The sequence below is a fragment of the Danio rerio genome, chromosome 16 (genome assembly GCF_049306965.1).
Source record: "Danio rerio strain Tuebingen ecotype United States chromosome 16, GRCz12tu, whole genome shotgun sequence".
NCBI lineage: Eukaryota > Metazoa > Chordata > Actinopteri > Cypriniformes > Danionidae > Danio > Danio rerio.
The window spans coordinates 1,346,338-1,367,500 of record NC_133191.1 but is presented as its reverse complement, the minus strand read 5'-3'; the positions used below and the strand labels follow the sequence as shown (position 1 = coordinate 1,367,500).

General features: G+C 38.2%; 1 protein-coding gene across 2 annotated transcripts in view; it reads right to left on the bottom strand.

Moving 5' to 3' along the window:
• adamtsl4 (ADAMTS-like 4) overlaps positions 1–20,306 on the bottom strand; it is a 76,745-nt gene extending 56,439 nt beyond the window's left edge. For both annotated transcript variants that reach the window (XR_012391880.1, XM_021466792.3), the window contains exons 1-4: positions 20,180–20,306; positions 12,432–12,501; positions 7,980–8,488; positions 5,420–5,933 (exon numbers count right to left, since the gene is read on the bottom strand). Coding sequence is in view for 1 of the 2 variants with exons in the window: in XM_021466792.3 (XP_021322467.2) it covers positions 5,420–5,933; positions 7,980–8,488; positions 12,432–12,501; positions 20,180–20,202 (1,116 nt within the window). In the remaining variant the exon portion in view is untranslated. The remainder of the gene's footprint in view (positions 1–5,419; positions 5,934–7,979; positions 8,489–12,431; positions 12,502–20,179) is intronic.
• Between the last annotated feature and the right edge of the window lie 857 nt (positions 20,307–21,163).

Here is a 21,163-nt window from a genome sequence, read left to right as displayed (position 1 = left end):
ATAGAAAGTCGTCCACCCAATAACATTGCAGAGGTATCTAACCTATCATAAAACACACTCCGGCACTCGTTTACACACACAGAACAGGCTATTACACACACTCCAGACCCGCTCACACCATCACAACAACATTACAGACGAGTCCCAAACCCACAGAAGACGCTTAAGAGACATTTCAGACCAGAGAAATCAATCTACACAATATGACAGAGCATGAGTTGGCTCAGTGGTTAGCACTGTGGCCTCACAGCAAGAAGGTCGCTGGTTCGAGCCTCGGCTGGGTCAGTTGGTGTTTCTGTGTGGAGTTTGCATGTTCTCCCTGTGTTGGCGTGGGTTTCCTCCGGGTGCTCCGGTTTCCCCCACAGTCCAAACAAATGCACTATGGTGGAACTGATGAACTAAACTGGTCGTAGTGTATGAGTGTGTGTGTTAATGAGTGTGTATGGGTGTTTCCCAGTACTGGGTTGCTGCTTGAAGGGCATCCGCTGTGTAAAACATATGATGAATGCTTTCCATCCCTACAACACACACTTCAAACTCAGATAAACACACACACACGCTGCTATGTATAGCCAAACAGGCTTCAGAGGGGCCAACAGAGACTTTTCATTGGTTTCTGCTCCATGTGTGTCATTCCAGTGGCCGTTTACGACCCAAGTGTTCAGTCGTGTGTTGCTAAATAACTCATAGCAACCATTCTGCCATAAAAAGGACTAAATTATCACAGAGATTGCTTTGGGAAGTGTTATAAATCCAGTACGGCTAAGAGGCTGTAATCTGTCGCGTTTTATAGTTGCTATGGTAACTCAATAAATTTATTTATAGTTATATTTATTACAATAGTTATATTTAATTAAGCAATATCTATTATATATAGGATATTCTCTATAAATTCAATTTCATTAAATTTAAAAAATTAAAAATAAATATATAAATAAAAAATAAAATTTGAAAATAAAATAATAAAATAAAATAAAATGCTCTCTAGTATCTATTATGTCATTATAACAAATACAATTTTATTTTGGATGAAAATACTCATGATTAATCTTTGCCAAGCACAAAAAAATAAATTTAAGTAAAATTAATTTAAACAAAATAAAATAAAATAAAATTGAATTAAAAATACAATTACATTAAATTACATTAAAAAACTTACTTTTAAAAACACATAAAAATTATAAATAAATTAAATTAAAAATGTAAATAAAATTACATTAAATTATTTTTTTTTAAATAAAACAAATAAAAAATAAAATGTGAAAAATGAAAAATAAGATAAATAAAATGAAATAAAATAGAAAAATTTAATAAAATAAAACAAAATAAAATCTGACCAATTAAATGCTCTCCAGTATCTATTATGTCAATTTAACAAATATAATTGTTTTTTAGGTGAATAATCCTGATTAATCTTTGCAGAGCACTAAAAATTTTATTAAATTATTTTAAATAAAAATACAAATAAGTTTTATTAAAATAAATTACATTAAAAAGACAAAAAAGAAAAAAATAGAAAGAATAACAGAAACAAATTAAAATACAAATAAAAGTATATTAAATTAAATATTTTTTATAAAAAGATAGTAATACTAATAAAATAATAAAAAATTTAAATTTAATTAAATAAAAAAAAACTATTAATTGACTGAAATTACAGACATAGTAATAAATCATGATATATATTGTTATCAGTATGTGATCACTTATATCCTCATGTACAATTTTTTCAGACAAACACAGAAAGCATCCGAGCTGAAGTAAACCTGCTCCCAGAGCCTGCTCAGATTTTTATCACTTTGTTCACGACCCAAAAGAGAGAGAAAGAGAGCGAGTGAGCAATGTGTGTCCCGGTAACACAAACACTGAGGCTTGTTTTGATAGATGTATCTGAAGTAATCTTTCTAAAAGTGTGTGTAAAAGCCACCAACAGCAGGAAACTGCAGCACCACATCAGCTCCACCGCAGAAACGACCAATTCTGGGTCAAAAAACCCGGCACACATGCTGGAGATGTGTAATATAACTACCGCCCAGGCCGATCCTGGAAAGTTGGATTAAAGGGAACGGCGTGATTTACGATTTGCAGAAGAATCTGGCTGGAGTCAGTTTTGGACAGGGGAGTGAGAACGAGACGGCGATTAAATGAAGCAGGTCGATCTGGAAGGAGACGTGAAGAAAAAAAACGGCATGATTGAGGACCGGCTGCTGTACCAGGGGGAAACCCACAGCTTTTACGTGATATTGGATGAAAGTGTTTTGATCAGATCTTTCTGAAAATTCAGCCGGTAATTACTACTGGCTTCATTTATGTCAGATGAAGCGCTTTCAGAAATCTGTGGCTGAATCTGGGTGGTTGATGACGAGTGATGTAGCGTGGGGCTTTCCAATGGGAAAATACAGCAGCAATCAGTGTTTATCAGTCATAATAAACCAAGCACAGCAGCAAATGATGGACCCCGGTCACACTAACCAGCTGCTGGGACACTCACAATACACATATTCCCCAAATGACATTGAACAGATTCAGGAATTTTCCACAGTATTTCCTATAATACTTGCTCTTCTGGAGAAAGTCTTATTTGTTTTATTTCGGCTAGAATAAATGCAGTTCTTAATTGTTTTAAACCACTTTAAGGTCAATATTATTAGCCCCCTTAAACAATATTAGTTTTAGATTGTCTCCAGAACAAACCACTTTCATACAATGGCCTGCCTAATTACCCTAACCTTACCCTAATGACCCTATTTAAGCCTAAATTAATCAACAGTTTTATTCAGGTCACCTCATACTTCAGTTTCTCATCAAAACTTCTGACCAATCAAATGCTCTCTAGTGTCTGACATGCTCCGCCCCCTTCTTCTCATTGGCTGTTTATTTGATGTGCTTGATCTCAAACACTCTCACTGGCAGAGTTGTGATAAACAAAACGCCATTGGCTGGTTTTTAAAAAGGGGTGGAGCTACCCTATGCTTTAGATTAGATTACGTCAAACATCGAATACAATTCAAAGCGCTCCATGAGACCTTGAGTTGAACAGAACAGCTGAGTTTTCTCTTTCTAGCTCTTAGTCCTGCTCCAAACTCACTCCACTGCTTGAGCCAACACCGACGTCACTTATAAACAACACATGCAAACTCCATTGCAGCACTGCAGGCCGTGGTATGAATGCAATGCATTTAGTATAAGAAAGCCTAAAGCAATCTAGACCAGAGTAAACGGAGAAAAACCTCTGATTCGCAAAGCCAGCTGAAGATTTGAACTCTTTTAGCTCTCTGAAAAAGATACTGTTCCTTACTAAGAGTTTCTGTCTTGATTCTAGCCCAAATATCTCAACATTCTTAAATGAAGAAGCATTTTGTAGACAAGAAAAACATTATTTTAAAGCTAAAATAATCAGCCGATAAGATTAAGAGAAATAATCCTGTTTTCACTGTAAAATGATTATTTTGCTTACCAAATTGTCCTTGTTTTAAGAAAAAAACTCACTTAATTTTGACTCATTGCTTCTGAAAACTAGACAATATGTAGAAAATGCTGCTGATTTGAGAAGTTTTAGATATTTGGACCAGAAACAAGACAAAAACTTTAAGAAATGCATTTTTTACAGTGAAGTCATGAGTTCGCATGAGAACTTTCTAAGCTCTCTCTCTCTTTCTCTCTCTCTCTCTCTCTCTCTCTCTCTCTCTCTCTCTCTCTCTGACCTGTAAAATGAATCATGCTGTTGACCTTTGTTATGACTAGCCAACATCAGTTTCCCAGAAAACGATCATTTATTACAGCGAGCCAAGTTAAAAACACAACTGTTAATGTATAAATATGACTGTCACATGTTAATCATGAGGTCATGATGGTTTCTGATGGTTACAATATTTCTTTGGTATACTGCTGTGGAATAGAGTTTCACTTAACTGTAGTGATTTGTACACATAGAGACAAAATAAATCATTGTGCTGTCAACAACTGTTTATAAATCATATGAAAGCAAATTAATAACACACCATGAGTGTTTCTCAAATTAAAGTATACTTTTAAAAGGTGCACATTGTAATACTGTTACATTACATTAATGTCACATACTGCTGTTACAATAATATTACATTCAAATCAACCAATCAATAAACCAACCAATCAATCACCCAACCAATCAACTAACCAAACATAGTGATATAAAGAAACTGATTCATCAATAATTGAAATTAGTTTTACTTTCATTTATAAAGAACCAATGAAAACTCTTGAAAAATTTCTAAGAAAGGATCTAAAGTTGAGACACAATGTGACTACTAAAAAACGGATTCACTTTTCTAATTATCAAGCAACCAACCAACCAACTAAACAACTGATCAATAATCCAGACAATCAACCGACCAACCAGTCAATCAACCAACCAACCAACCAGTCAACCAACCAGTCAACCAACCAGTCAACCAACCAGTCAACCAACCAACCAGTCAACCAACCAATCAATCAATCAATCAATCAATCAATCAAACAATCAACAAACCAAACAAACAATCAATCATTCAATCAAATAACCAAGCAATCAACCAACTAACCAACCAACTGACAAACCAGAAAACCAATAAATCATCAAACCAATCAATCAATCAATCAATCAATCAATCAATCAATCAATCAATCAATCAATCAATCAATCAATCAATCAATCAATCAATCAATCAATCAATCAATCAATCAATCAATCAATCAATCAATCAAATCAATCAATCAACCAACTAACCAATCAACCAACCAGTTAACCAACCAACCAAGCAATCAATCAATCATTCAATCAACCAACCAACCAACCAACCAACCAGTCAACCAACCAGTCAACCAACCAGTCAACCAACCAATCAATCAATCAATCAATCAATCAATCAATCAATCAATCAATCAATCAATCAATCAATTAATCAATCAATCAACAAACCAAACAAACAATCAATCATTCAATTGAATAACCGAGCAATCAACCAACTAACCAACCAACTGACAAACCAGCAAACCAATAAATCATCAAACCAATCGAACAATCAACCAATCAATCAATCAAGCAATCAATCAAATCAATCAATCAACCAACTAACCAATCAACCAACCAGTTAACCAACCAACCAAGCAATCAATCAATCATTCAATCAACCAACCAACCAACCAACCAATCAATCAATCAACAAACCAATCAACCAGCAAACCAACCAATCAATCAATCAATCAATCAATCAATCAATCAATCAATCAATCAATCAATCAATCAATCAATCAATGTGTTCCAGTGTAATGAACTGCAGTATGATTGTGAACACAATGTGACTACTAAGAAAAATGATTCCCTTTACTGATTATCAAAAAACCAATCAACCAATAAATCAATACATCAATCAATCAATCAATCAGAAAGAGCAGCTCTCACCTGTAGACTGCACCTGCGGTATTCTCTGTCTCTGCCTGAGCATCTGTAGTTTCCTGCCACTGGAGGCCTCCAGTCCTGCTCATTTCCAGGGGTCTGCACAGGGGCCCAGGGCTCTGGGTTGGGATTTGAGGGCGTTTGGGGGCCGTATGGAGGAGGATCTCTGGAAGTGTGTGTTCTGCTGATGGTGCGTGTGTATGATGGAGGAGCCTGGCGGGACGTGCGGCCTTCGATGCGTCTATCCCGGGCCCCGTTTCTCTGTGCCGGGGGCCTTATATGAGGGATTCTCACTCGTCTGCGCTGCTCTCCATCATCATTGTCCTCACTCACTTTGTCTGCAGGAGTTTTTTCGTGTGTTTTTTCCCCATGTGAGCTGGAGTTCACATTCAGAGCGTCCAGACTATCTGTGCTGGTGTTGTGGTGTGTGTGGCGCGCATGTCGGTTTTGTCTGTGTAGAGGAAGAGAAAACGGCACCCTGCCATATCCAAACTGTCCAGGACGAATGGACGAACTAGACCTGGAGGAACAGAGTCAGACAGAACACAGATATGAACATATCAAAACTAAACGCAAAGTAAAAATCACCCTGAAACAGAGGCTGACTCAGTGAACGGGGTGTGTAAAAATACATTCACTGTGTCTGATTATTTTTGAGAATTGTTTGTAGAGTTCGCACTGGTTCACTATGAAAGATTCATACCCGGACTCAGGGAAAGTGAATCAGTTTTCTTTGTATTCACATTGTGTCTCAGTTTTAGATCATTTGTGAGAACCTTTTCAAGAGTTTACATTAACTAATCATGAATCAAAGTCAAACTGATTTAATGATTTAAAAGTGAATCAGTTTTCTTTATGTTCACATTGCCTCAAATTCAAATCATTTTTGAGAAATTTTTTGAGAGTTTAGACTGGTTTTACAAAAAAAAAAAATCAAGCTCAGACATATTCAGTGAGACAACAGTGAATCGGTTTTCCTGGTATTCACATTGTGTGTCAATTTCAGATGCTTTTTGAAAACCTTTTCAAGAGTTTACACTGGTTCATTATGAATCAAAATCAAGCTGATTCAATCATTCTAAAGTGAACCAGCTTTCTTTACATTCACATTGCTTTATATTTGAATCATTTTTTGAGAGTTTACACAGGTTCACAAAAAAATAAAACTCAGTGAGACAAAAGTGAATCAGTTTTCTTTATATTTACATTGTGTCTCAATTTTAGATCATTTGTGACAACCTTTTCAAGAGTTTACACTGGTTCATTATGAATCAAAATCAAACTGATTCCATTATTTAACAGTGAATCAGTTTTCTTTACATTCACATGGTCTTAAATTTGAATTATTTTTGATAAACTTTGAGAGTTTACACAGGTTCACTAAAAAAATTAAACTCAGTGACACAAAAGAGAATCGGTTTACATTTACACTGCCTCAAATTGAAATCGTTTTTGAGAGTTTACACTGGTTCATTATGAATCAAATTTAAACTGATTCAATGAGTCAAAAATGAATTGGTTTTCTGTGTGTTTCACACCGCGTCTCAATTTTAGATCACTTATGAGAACCTTTTCGAGAGTTTACACTTGTTCACTATAAAAGAATCAAAGTCAAACTGATTTAATAATTCAAAAAGGAATCCATTTTCTTTATATTCACATTGCCTCACATTTAAATGATTTTTGAGAAACTTTGAGAGTTTATACTGGTTCAAAAGTGAATCAGTTTTCTTTATATTCATATTGTTGGTCAATTTTACATCACTTAAGCTCCATTTCATAAGTTTACACTGGTCCACTAAGAATTAAAGTCAAACTGATTCAGTGATTCAAATTTGAATCCATTTTCTTTGTATTCACATTGTGCCTTTCATTTTAAATTATTTTTGAGAAGCTTTGCGAGGGTTTACACTTGTTCACTATAAAAGAATCAAAGTCAAACTGATTCAGAAGTAAATCCGCTTTCTTCATATTCATATTGTGTCTCAATTTAAATCATTTTTCAGAAGCTTTTTGACAGTTTAGACTGGTTCATCATAACAGAATCAAACTCATTTAGTGAGTCAAAAGTGAATCATTTTTCTTTATATTTACATTGTGTCTTTACATTTACATTTACATTTACATTTAGTCATTTAGCAGACGCTTTTATCCAAAGCGACTTACAAATGAGGACAAGGAAGCAATTTACACAACTAAGAGCAACAATGAATAAGTACTAAAGGCAAGTTTCAGGTCTGTAAAGTCTAAGAGGGGAAGTGTTAGTAATTTTTTTTTTTTTTTTTTTTTTTTTTTTTTTTTTTGTACAGTTAGTGTGATATTCAAATAGGCAATTGCAGATTAGGAAGTGAAGTGGAGACTAAATAGTTGAGTTTTTAGTCGTTTTATTAGATACGTTTTTTTTTTAAACTAATCCACAATAAAATAATCAACTTTGGCATCATTGATCGAGTTGATTTTTAAAAGGGAATCTTTCTTTCTTTCTCTCTTTCATTGTGTAGCACTAACAAGAACTGAGTTTGCACAAACAGCAAGCTCCTCCCTAAACCTGACCAATCCCACTCACCTTCTGACAGACGCAGGATCCCTATTGGTGGAAACTGCCCTCCTGCTACCAATAGCTCCACCTCTTCCATGACTCGGTGTCCGTGCTGGAACTCTGCTATATGGCAGTGAAGAAGACGAGGATGGCGAACGGTAAACTGAAACCGGCTCCTGACCGGATGAGCCAAACTGCCCGCCTTCATTACGGTACAGTGGTAATCCTGGATTCTGATTGGCTGGGAGAGCTGGGGGAAAAGGTCTCTCAGCTCCATATGGTTCATTAGGAGGATACAGGTTATTGTAGAAGGGTCTGACTGCAGAGATCACCGGGGTGTTGTTCGGGACACCTGGCGGAAGGTAAGATGGTCTATTCCATGTAAGGGGTGGAGTTTGTGGTGGCGGCATACACTGTCTCCGCCTCTCGGCCACGCCCACTCCACAGCTCTGGGAACACTCCACCCACTCGCTCCATGGAGCCCAGACACCTTCAAGCCCCACCTCCTCCGCCTGGCGAGACTGCCGTCCTGCTGCCTGTCAAGAATAATCATTAAAAAGGCAAAATATGAATATAATAAACTGGAAGAAATGTCTGCAGTATCTAATATCACCTGAGGATTTTCATCAGATCATAGTGGAGAATGTTATCAATTAAAAATAAGCTAAACAAATCAAACATGGAGGAACGAATGGATGGAGACAGAAGAACAGACCAAAACATAGACAGAGATAGATAGATAGATAGATAGATAGATAGATAGATAGATAGATAGATAGACAGACAGACAGACAGACAGACAGACAGACAGACAGACAGACAGACAGACAGACAGAAGGATGGATGGGTGGATGGATGGATGGATGGATGGATGGATAAATGGATGGATGGATGGATGGATGGATGGATGAATAGAGGAATGAATGGATGAATGGAGGGATGGATGGATGGATGGATGGATGGATGGATGGATGGATGGATGGATGGATGGATGGATGGATGGATGGATGAACAAACTATAGAAAGACAGACAGACAAACAGAGAGATAGATGGATAGATGGATGGATGGATGATTGGATGGATGGATGGATGGATGGATGGATGGATGGATGGATGGATAAATGGATGGATGAATGGATAGATGGATGGATGATTGGATGGATGGATGATTGGATGGATGGATAATGGTATGGATGGATGGATGGAGGAATGGATGGATGGATAAATGGATGGATGGATGATTGGATGGATGAACAAACTATAGACAGACAGACAAAAATAGAAAAATAGATGGATAAATGTATGAATGATTGGATGAATAGAGGAATGAATCGATGAATGGAGGGATGGATGGATGGATGAACAAACTATAGAAAAACAGACAGACAAACAGAGAGATAGATGGATGGATGGATGGATGGATGATTGGATGGATGGATGGATGGATGGATGGATGGATAAATGGATGGATGGATGGATGGATGGATGGATGGATGGATGGATGGATGGATGGATAAATGGATGGATGGATGGATGGATAAACAAACTATAGAAAGACAGACAGACAAACAGAAAGATAGATCGATAGATGGATGGATGTATGATTGTATGAATGGATGTATGATTGGATGGATGGGTGGATGGATGTATGATTGGATGGATGGATGGATGGATGATTGGATGGATGGATGGATGGATGGATAGATGGATGGATGTATGGGTGGATAAATGGATAGATAGAGAGACAGTTGAATAAGTCATTGCCCATTTTTCATTGTGCAAACTTCTGAATCTGTTATGCTGAAAACAGAACAAATATACATTACTGTGCTTGACCTCCTACACATTCCAAACACACTTAACTAAAAACGTCACAGCTGAAACAACAAAAGCAAAACCACCCCGAGAGCTAACGCTGGAATCCAACACCGGCTCATAACTATCATGATTTGAACAGAAGAAGTCTGACTTATATCATTTTACAAGCTGCAGTTCAAAATCACAAGATTAAACAAGCAAAGCACGAACAATTGTTTTGAGAAAGACAGAATAATTCTCCAAACCGCACCCAAACAACACAAGTCCAAACACATGTCCTGCTGTACAGCGCTCGCTCATGGATGACAGCATGACTAAGAGAAATCCTCCATGTTTTCATTTCTACAGTGCTTTACAATGTAGACTGAGTCAAAGGAGCTGCACATGGAGGAAGTGCCAGTGCACTGAAACTGCTTCAGTCCGGTTCAGTTCGCAATGCCGGACGCAGATCTGATCTAATTCCACAGACTTATGTAAGCTCATTTCATCAATCAGGAGCAAAGAATTCGAGCGTCTGCAGGCCAGGCGGAGGCAGAAGTGAAGAGATCAACAAACAAAAGAATCCATTCACTTCAGAAAGAGAGGCAGGAAAACAACGAGAGAATGAGCCCTGAAACACACCTCTGATCCTCTCCACACACCATCCACACCACACAACACACAACCCCAGGGTGTGGAGGGACGGACGGACGTATGGATGGATGTATGGATAAACTGACGGGCAAATGGATGGATCAATGAACAATGGTTGGATGGATAGATGGACAAACTGACAGACATGATGAATGAATGAATGAATGAATGAATGAATGGATGGATGGATGGATGGATGGATGGATGGATTTGTAAATCTGTCTATCCATCCATTTATCCATCCATCTATACATTCCATCCATATATATGTTTATATATCTATTCATCCATCCATCCTCTGTTCATCCATCTATCTGTCCATTCATCCATCTATTCATACATCTATTCATTCACCCTCTGTTCATCTATCTGTCTATACATCCATTCATCCTGTTCATCCACCTTTCTGCCCATTTTTCCATCTATTCATCCATTCATTCATTCATTCATTCATTCATTCATCCTATTCATCCACCTTTCTGTCCATTCATCCATCTATTCATCCATCTAAACATTCAATCTCTGTTCTTCCATCTAGATAGATGAACAGATGAATGAATGACTGAATGAATGAATGAATGAATGAATGAATACATTGAGAGTAGATGGATGGATGGATGGATGGATGGAAGGATGGATGGATGGATGGATGGATGGATGGATGGATGGATGGATGGATGGATGGATGGATGGACGGATAGATGGATGGATGGACAGATGGAAGGATGGATAAATGGATGGATGGATGAACGGATGACCAGACAATTTTCTGTCATTTTTCTCAGAGGATTTCAACAATAAACAGTTGCTGCTCAAACTGAAATAGAGCATAACAGTGAGCTACACACACACACACACACACAAACACACACACACAAACACACACACACACACACACACACACACACACACACAGTCACATTAATCTCCCAGCGAGAATCTGTCACTGAAGCCCCTGCTGAAACACTGGCGGTCCTCTGTATGTGTGTGTGTGTGTGTGTGTGTGTATGTGTGTGTGTGTGTGTGTGTGTGTGTGTGTTCTTGCTTATTTGGTTTGCAGCAGCACAAAATTGTATAATGCAGTGACCTAGTTGTTCTCTATTAAGGTGTTTTATGGGGACATGTTTGTTTCCTTGTAATTCAATATGCTTAATTCAAAATTATATTATAAATGAGATCATATAATAACACGCAACGCTGCCACAACACACAATACAAGCTCTCTGTTAGAAGGAGGTTTTGTCCTGACAGTCCTGTGCAACATCATTCATTCATTCTCCTTCCTTCAGCTTAGTTCCTTATTCATCAGGGGTGCCACAGCGGAATGAACCGCCAACTATTCCAGCATATGTTTTATGCACTTGCAGCTGCAACCCAGTACTGTAAAACACCCATACACACTCATTCACACACACTCTCATACACTACGGCCAATTTAGTTGATCAGTTCCCCTATAGCGCATGTGTTTGGACTGTGGGGGAAACCGGAGCACCCGGAGGAAACCCACGCCAACACGAGGAGAGCATGCAAACTCCACGCAGAAACACCAACATGCATGTGTAAGTGTGCGTGTGTATGTGCACACAAGTGTGTGTGTGTGTGTGCACATACACAAAACGCAAGCAGAACTGCTCACTTTCTACATGTGACTGTGACTTTTTCACACCAACGCCCAAACACAGCTCAGACGCTCCCGCAGGACAGTCCTACATCACAGTCCAGATGAGCAAACAATGGAAAGATCAGCTCACACACACACACACACACACACACACACACTGCCATATCGATGCTGAAACTATATTATTGTGCAGCTCTACTGCCAATATCTCCATCCTTCAACTAATAACAGAACAGATGTTGAGGAGAACACCATAGACTGACACCAAAACATCCCCAAAACAGCCGCAGGATAACTCTATGACACCTTAATCTCTCTAGTAGCACAGTAAGGAAAAAGCATGACATCTCATTACCTGAGCTCTTCTATTGTAAAAGCATCATCATCATCATCTTCATCACTCACCGGTTTCTCTGCTTCATCCGCTGTTGTTAAAGGCAGGACGGCCAACACACAACACCAGAACACACACAATCTGAGGAAGAAGACAACAAATGTTACACACCTGAGGATGGGAGGATACACTCTCAACATGCTGCGTGGTTGAGACCCAATGTTTTCTCAATTAAATCACTTTTTATTAATCCAACAGCTGGGTTAAAATTCTCATTTGAAAAATTGACACAATATTTGTGTTTGTTCAAATAATAATTAATAATTAATTAATAATAATTCTTTACATTTATATAGCGCTTTTCTGAGCAGCCAAAGCGCTTTACACAATGGGGGGGGGGGATCTCCCCATTCGCATACACCTGGATGACGCGACAGCAGCCAGTTTGTGCCAGACCGCACACCACACAGCAGCTGATTGGTGGAGAGGAGACAGACTGATGAAGCCAATCATGATATGGGGAGGGTTAGGAGGCCATGATGGACAGAGGCCGGTGGGCAGATTTGGCCAGGATGCCGGGGTTAAACCCCTACTCTTTTCGAAGGACATCCTGGAATTTTTAACGACCACAGAGAGTCGGGACCTCGGTTTAAGGTCTCATCAGAAAGACGGCGCTCACTGAGCAGTATAGAGTCCCCGTCACTATACTGGGGCATTAGGACCCACACAGACCGCAAGTTGGGCGCCCCCTGCTGGCCTCACTAACACTACTTCCGGCAGCAACCTAGCTTTCCCATGTGGTCTCCCATCCAGGTACTGACCGGGCGCAGCCCTGCTTAGCTTCAGCGGGAGATCTTGTGAGAGCTGCAGAGAGCTAGCTGCCGGCAACTTGATCCAACATTGAGCTAAAACCGCCCAGCATTATTGGTGAGAATTTAAGCTACACTTTATATCCCAACATGTCCATATTTGACCCAACGTTAGATTAAAACAACCCAGCATTGATAAATGAATGAAATGGACTGCTGCATGCAATTAATTGTACTAAAAAAAGCTTGATTGCTGTGACCCAACACTGCGTCAAATATGGCCAAAGCAGGGCTTAATTTGTGCCGGAACACGCCAGATCCGGATCCGGCACTTCTAAAATCTGATCCCCCGTCCGCTGTTCACTGTTCTTCCATGACTCCCTAATCCTCTTCACTTTCGTCCATGACTACACCCCGCTCTTCACTTTCGTCCTTTGTGCACAACACCTCTCCATGCTCAGGTAACATGCCGGATCCGCTACCCCGATCTGTTCCGGGACCTCACAATTCCCAAATTAAGCACTGGGCCAAACCAGCAGCTGGGTTAAAAATGTAATTTACATTTAAAAAACTAACCCCCAAGTAGATTTGTCCATATTTGACTCAACATTGGCTTACAACAACCCAGTGTAGTAATCCTGACCCACTTTCTTGATTTTTCTTTTTTTCAATTGAGTTTTTATTTGATTGTTTGCTTTTTTGGGGGGAATGAGGGTCAAATATCGACAAACCAAACAGATGGACTGAATTGAAATGATATCTTTAACCCAGTGGTTGGTTTTGCCCATTTTTTCCCAGTGTTGGGTTACAGCAACCCAGCTTTTAGTTTGAGTGTATGAAATACTAGGTAAATAAGTGAAATGAACTGCTGCATGCAAATTATTATCACTCTAAAACGGCTGGGTTGTTGTAACCCAAATTTGTATCAAATATAGCCAAATCCATTGGTTGGGTTGAAAAATTTTATTTGGTTTATCCATATTTGACCCAAAGTTGGGTTACACCAACCCATCATTTTTAGAGTGATGTTATTCTGACCATTTTTCTTTCTTGCAATTTAGTTTTTGATATTAACTGTTTGTTTGTTTGTTTGTTTGTTTGTTTGTTTGTTTTTGTGGGGTGGGAATAAGGGTCAAATATGAACAAACCCAACAATTGGGTTAAAAATGTCATTAAAATTTAATTAAAAAAACAAAAACAAATTAAGTTTGATAATATTTGACCCAAAGTTGTGTTACACCAACCCATCATTTTTTAGACTGCTGTTATCCTGACACTTTTTCTTTTTTCAGTTTTTGATATTAACTGTTTGTTTGTTTGTTTGTTTGTTTGTTTGTTTGTTTGTTTTTGGGGTGTGAATAATGGTCAAATATGTACAAACCCAACATTTGGTTTAAAAATGTCATTAAAATTTAATCAAAAAAACAAAAACAAATTAAGTTTGATAATATTTGACCCAAAGTTGTGTTACAACAGCCGTGTTGTAATCCTGACCCATTTGTCTTCTTTTGCCATTGAGTTTTTTTTATTTGATTGTTTGTTTTTGTGGAGGATGAAGGTCAAATATTGACAAACCCAACAGATAGACTGAATTTAAATGACATTTTAAGCCAGTGGTTGGGTTTGCCCATATTTGATGATGTTTTTGGAGTGTCTGTAAAACTAAATAAATAAACTAAATGTATGGTATCAAATATGGCCAAAGTCAAAGATGTGTTAACAAGGTCCAATACTTCCCAATGGCTTTCCCAGAATGCACTAAACCCCACCCTGTCCGGCTCCTATTGGCAGCCTCTTCTGTGTATGACTTATGCTGCAAACATTCCCGAATCAACCGCACGCATTTCATAACCCATCGCCTTCAGCCCACTTGTGCTTTTGATTGTAACATTTTTTCAACATTGCATTACGTTTGATATTTTATAAAAGATAATCGTTAACAAAATGCACGGGTGTCTCTTTGTGAAAGATTAAAGGGATAGTTCACTCGAAAATGAAGATTTCCTGTTGATTTACTCACCCGCAGGCAGTGGTGTAGAGTAACCGATTACAAATGCTCAGAATACTGTAATAGGGTAGTTTTTCTCAGAAGTTGTAATTTACTAAGTATTTTTTAACATGTGTATTTTACTTTTCCTTGAGTACATTTTTAGTGCAGTATCGGTACTTTTACTGCACTACTGTCCTTCAATCTGCAGTCATTACTTTATTTCTTTCCGGTCTATGGTGATTGGCTAAAGTAGAATAATCAGTCCTGTGATTCCTGTCCAATCAAATCATACATAGAAAGTAAATCAAATACTGAATTAACAAACAAACAAACAAATGAACAAATGAACAAACAAACAAACAAAAATATGAAGGAACAGATGAACAAACAAACAAATGAAGAAACAAACGAAAAAACAAACAAAAATATGAAGGAACAAATGAACAAACAAATGAACGTATAAAAAACAAACAAACAAACAAACAAACAAACAAACAAACAAACGTATAAAAGAATGAACAAACAAACAAATGATCGGATGAACGAACAAACGAAAAAAAACAAACAAAAATATGGAGGAAAAAATGAACAAACAAACAAATGAACGTATAAATAAATAAACAAACGAACAAACAAACAAATGATCGTTTAAAAGAACAAACAAACAAACAAATTAATGTATAAACGAACAAACAAACAAACAAATGAACATATGAGTGAACAAACAAACAGATTAATGGATGAACGGACAAATAAAAAAACGTATGAACGAACAAACAAACAAACAAATAAACGTATAAATAAACAAACAAACAAATTAATGTATGAACGAACAAACAAACAAACAAATGAACATATGAGCAAACAAACAAACAAATGAACGAACAAACAAACAAACAAACAAACAAATGAACGTATGAACAAACAAACAAACGTATGAACGAACAAACAAACAAATGAACGTATGAACGAACAAACAAACGAACGCATGAACAAACAAACATATGAACAAACAAACAAACAAAAATATAAGTGGAACGATCAAACAAACAAACAATTAGATATGAAGGTACAATCGAATGAATAAGAGAACGAACGAATGGACGAACAAAGGAATGACCAAATGAATGAAGGAAGGATTCAAGGAAGGACTAAACAAACTAAGGAAGGAAGGAAGAAAAAAAGGAAGGAAAGAGGGAAGCAATGAATGAACAATCGAAAGAACGAACGAACAAACAACTATAAAGAAAGGAACAAAAAATGAAGGAACGAACAAACAAATGAATTTAAGAACGAATGAAGGGAGGAAAAAGATAGGACCAAATGAATGAAGTATGGATTCAAGGACTGAATAAAACTAAGGAAGAAAGAAATGAACGAACAAACAAATGAATGAACAAAAGACCTAATGGAGAAAGGAACCAAAAAATGAACAAACAGACGAATGAGCGAACAAATGAAGGGAGGAACGAAGGAATTAACAAATGAATGAAGAAACGACCATATGAAGGAAGGAAGAAAGGAAGGAAGGAAGGAAGGAAGAAAGGAAGGAAGGAAGGGCAGAACAAACAAACAATAGAAGGAAGGTTGGAAGGGACGAACGAACATAGGAAGATCGCTAAATGCACTACAGAATGTTACGTTTACACATCCCAGCACAAACTGCATGTGAACACATCAACTTATCACAGTGTGATACTCACTACTCGACACTCTTGAGTACTTTTAAAAGTTCTCTTTTTATTCATACAGCATTTGTTTTACCTAGTGAATGCCCTTCCAGCTGCAACCCAGTACCGGGAAACATCCATACACACTTATTTACACACACACTCATACACTACGGCCAATTCAGTTAATCAATTCCCCTATAGCGCATGTGTTTGGACTGTGGGGGAAAACTGGAGAACATGCAAACTCCACACAGAAACGCCAACTGACCCAGCCGGGACTCGAACCAGCGACCTTCTTGCTGTGAGGCCACTGTGATAATCATTACAAATATACATAATATTTTAAAAAAGGAACCCTTTATAATGCATACGGGCAGCAGTGTAAAAAATGTCAGCATATTTTGAGTTTCGACAGTATTGGTCTATTTTTACCAAGACTAGAAAACCTGACAACCCTGCTGAACTTAAAATGAGGATTAATTCTGCGCCACTATATTTACACTTCTAAAATATAAGCAGCACCGTGTTATACCCTTGATTATGAAGTTAAGTGGAGTTGTGGTAACCCTGAGTTGTGTTTCCAAAGATATGCAGCGTGAAAGAATACAGAACTGCTAATCGACAGACAATCATCATGAATCATGTCAGTGGTTTACCCATTAAACACGCATTAGCGGTCACGATCAGTGACAGCACACTTATTAATCATGGCTGATCATGAGTCAGTGTTATTTATTGGTGGATTACTGTGACGACATTGGACAAGCAGTTAATTACAGTGTTTACACGCACATTATTTGGACATACTCTGTTTGGGCCTTTAATATAATGGGTAACATTATATTAAGGTGTTCCTGTTACATGTAGGTGACACAGTGACTCAGTGGTTAGCACTGTGGCCTTACAGCAAGAAGGTCACCGGTTCGAGGCCCAGCCGGGTCGGTCAGTTGGCGTTTCTGTGCAGTTTGCATGTTCTCCCCATGTTGGCGTGGGTTTCCTCCGGGTGCTCTGGTTTCCCTCACAGTCCAAACACATGCGCTATTGAGGAATTGTTGAACTAAATTGGCTGTATGTACGAGTGTGTGTAAATGAGTGTGTATGTCTCATTGTTGGGTTGCAGCTGGAAGGGCATCAGCTGCGCAAAACATATGCTGGATAAGTTGGCGGTTCATTGCACTGTGGCGACCACTAATTAATAAAGAGACTAAGCTAAAAAGAAAATGAATGAATGCAGTCACGAAAATACTGTCCATTTAATGTGAATATTAATAGATTAATAATTCCTAATTTGCTGTGTCCGTCCATCCCAAGAGAACATGAGGATTGTTTTGCAACCAGTAATGTTTATCCGTCCGATGGGTCTCCACATCATCAGTGGTTTACTATTAGTACATTTCAAAACAGTGTAAAATGATGCATGACATCTTGAGTGCAGCCACAGACCCGTAATCATAGATGTGGGTTAAAGCGGCGCACCGCGGAAACCCCAGGGCAGCACCGGGGCCAGAACAGCCCAGCATCGGGCTCGCTGAAGCCGCAGTAAAGACCCCCCGCCCCGGCCACGTTTTGGAGCAACCCGCCACAAAAACCCGAGTCCCTAGAAGAGCTCACTGATAATCCCGGATAAACTTCAAACTAAACCTGAATGTACAGCAAAACATACTGATTTTCATGCAGATCTAATGCATAAATCAAACTGTTGCACTTTTCTAACAGCAGGCATCGATACAAGAAAATAACCTCGAAACTGAGAGAACCTGAGTGCACAATACTTCATTCACAGTCATTTTTAAAGCTCAGCAGTCTAAAAGCGAACAATAAATGCTCTTATTCAACATGCATTGAAGTGTTCTGAAGGAAATCAAGGATAAACTAATCCGAAATATCCAATACATCTGCAAAATATATTGCTTTTCATGCAAATCTACATGCTAAACATCTGCATAATGAACTGTTGCACTTTTCTAACACTTCTAAACTCATATCACCTATTATACAAGAGAGGCATGTCGAAATACGAGAGAACTCCAGTGCAAAATGCTTTATTTATAGTCATTTTTAAAGCAAAGCGACCATAAAATCTTCAATGTGTGACGTGTGAAAGAGCTCCGAAAAAAATCACGGATCCAACTTCGTTCAAACTAATCCCGCATGTCCAGCTACAGTTGAAAATCTCATGCTTCTCATGCAAAACAAAGCAATCTGCTAAAAACTGATGCTAAAAATCTGCTCATGTTGAACTTTAGTCTACATTTAACACTTCTAGAGTCAGGTCGAGAACAGCTTGCATGCACATTACTTCATTTATAGTCATTTTTAAAGTTCAGTAGTCTAAAAGCGAACATAATATCCTCTTATTAAATATGTAGTATGTGTGATGCAAGAGCTCCGATAGAAATCACGGACCCGACTTGGTAAAATCTAATCCCGAATGTCCAATACAACTTAAAAATCCAATGCTTTCCATGCAGAAAGCAACCTGCTAAACAAAATCTAAATCCTAAAGATCTGCCATTGCTTAAACTATTGCACATTTCCAACATTTCTCATATCAGCTATACACAAGAATGCATGAGAGAGCTTATGCGCTGAAATAGTTATTTCATAGTCGTTTTAATAGTTCAGTAGTCTAAAAACGAGGATAAAACCCTCAATATGAGGCGTTTGCGATGGAAGAGCTCCGAAAGAAATCACAGATCCGACTTCAAAATAATCCTGAATGTACAGCTGAAAAGTCCATTGCTTTCCATGCAGAAAGCAACCTACTAAACAAAATGTAAATGCTAAGAATCTGCCATTGAATTGTTCTAACACTCCTAAGTCATGTTGAAACTAGGCTATAAGAGAACTAAGAGAGCAAAACACTTCATTTATAGTCATTTTAAAGGTTCAGTAGCCTAAAAAGCGAATATAAAGTCATCTTATTTAATATAGTGTACACTCTTATCCCAAATAGTCGACTTTACTAGAACACTGCCTGCTTTAAACTCTCAGCTTTTACACAAGGAGACACTAATTAACACACATCTACATAAAAACGAGTTAATTCAGCTGCTGTTTATGGTGCAGAAGTAAAGTAATGGCGCATTTGCACACAATAAAGTCAACTATTTGCTTAACGAGTGCATCTGTTTGGGAAATGAACAACTTTCGTAAACATCAACATCACAGTGTATAATACATTTATAGCCTTTATTTATCATTCATGTCAGATTTCTGAAATACAAAGTTCTAGACTGAGGTTACTGCATGATTCCCCGTATAATGTCCAGGAGCCCGAGCTGAACCTCATAGATGTTTCTAAAGCGAGTGTATGAGCTCCAGAGATGCGCAGGAGGCAGCTTTACCTGCTCTGCGAGCCGCTCCTCATGCTGTGCTCCTCGGGGAAACTGCAGATCCGAGCCGCGGAAAGTTGACCGAAAAGCGCAGAAACAAACCGGAGCCGCGCGGAGACTCTGCGGGATCCTCCAGACTGACTCTGCTCTGTGCGACACACACACACACACACACGGCTGAGAGAAGGAGGGGTGACTGAGGGCTTTTTTTTTCTCTGTCCTTCGCCTGACAACTTTTTTTTGTCCTTGTGTGACGCTGGACAGATCGGGGCCCTGCAGGGGACACACACACACACACACTTGTACAGCTACCTTTATGGGGATTCCCATTTGTGTAATGGTGTTTCCACTGTATATTCCGTCACTCTACCCTAAAACTCAACCCTCACAACAAAAAATCTGCATTTTTACACGTTCAAAACACTTCATTAAGTCTGATTTATGAGCTGTTTATGCCAAATAACGTTCCCACAAATTTAAAATGTACTGGTGTTGCTATACTTGTGGGGACAATTCATCTCCACAATGTCAGGAATGCAAGGTACACTCGCGCACACACTGACACATGTTGGTATTGGTGATTTCTGAGGACTCCCACAGCTGTAATGTCTTTTATTCTGTAAAAACACACACATTATGAGGCCCTACCCCAAAACCAATTCCTCACAGGGAATCAGTTGCACATTTAAATGCTATAAGAGCCCATTAAGTTTGATTTTTAAGCATATTAAATTACGAGGACACAAGACATGGCCTCATAAACATTTGATAGAGAGTATTTTTGTCCTTGCAAACCATCAAAACCAGTACAACCATACACACACTTACTCTCTCAGGTCAATTCTTAATTGGCATGACCTGTCAAGTATTGCCAAAGCATTGCAGATTGCATAACACAATTAATACAATTATGAATTGATTTAATACACAAATAAGAACTAAAAACTAATCTGATGATTAAAAATAATAATGATATATATATATATATATATATAT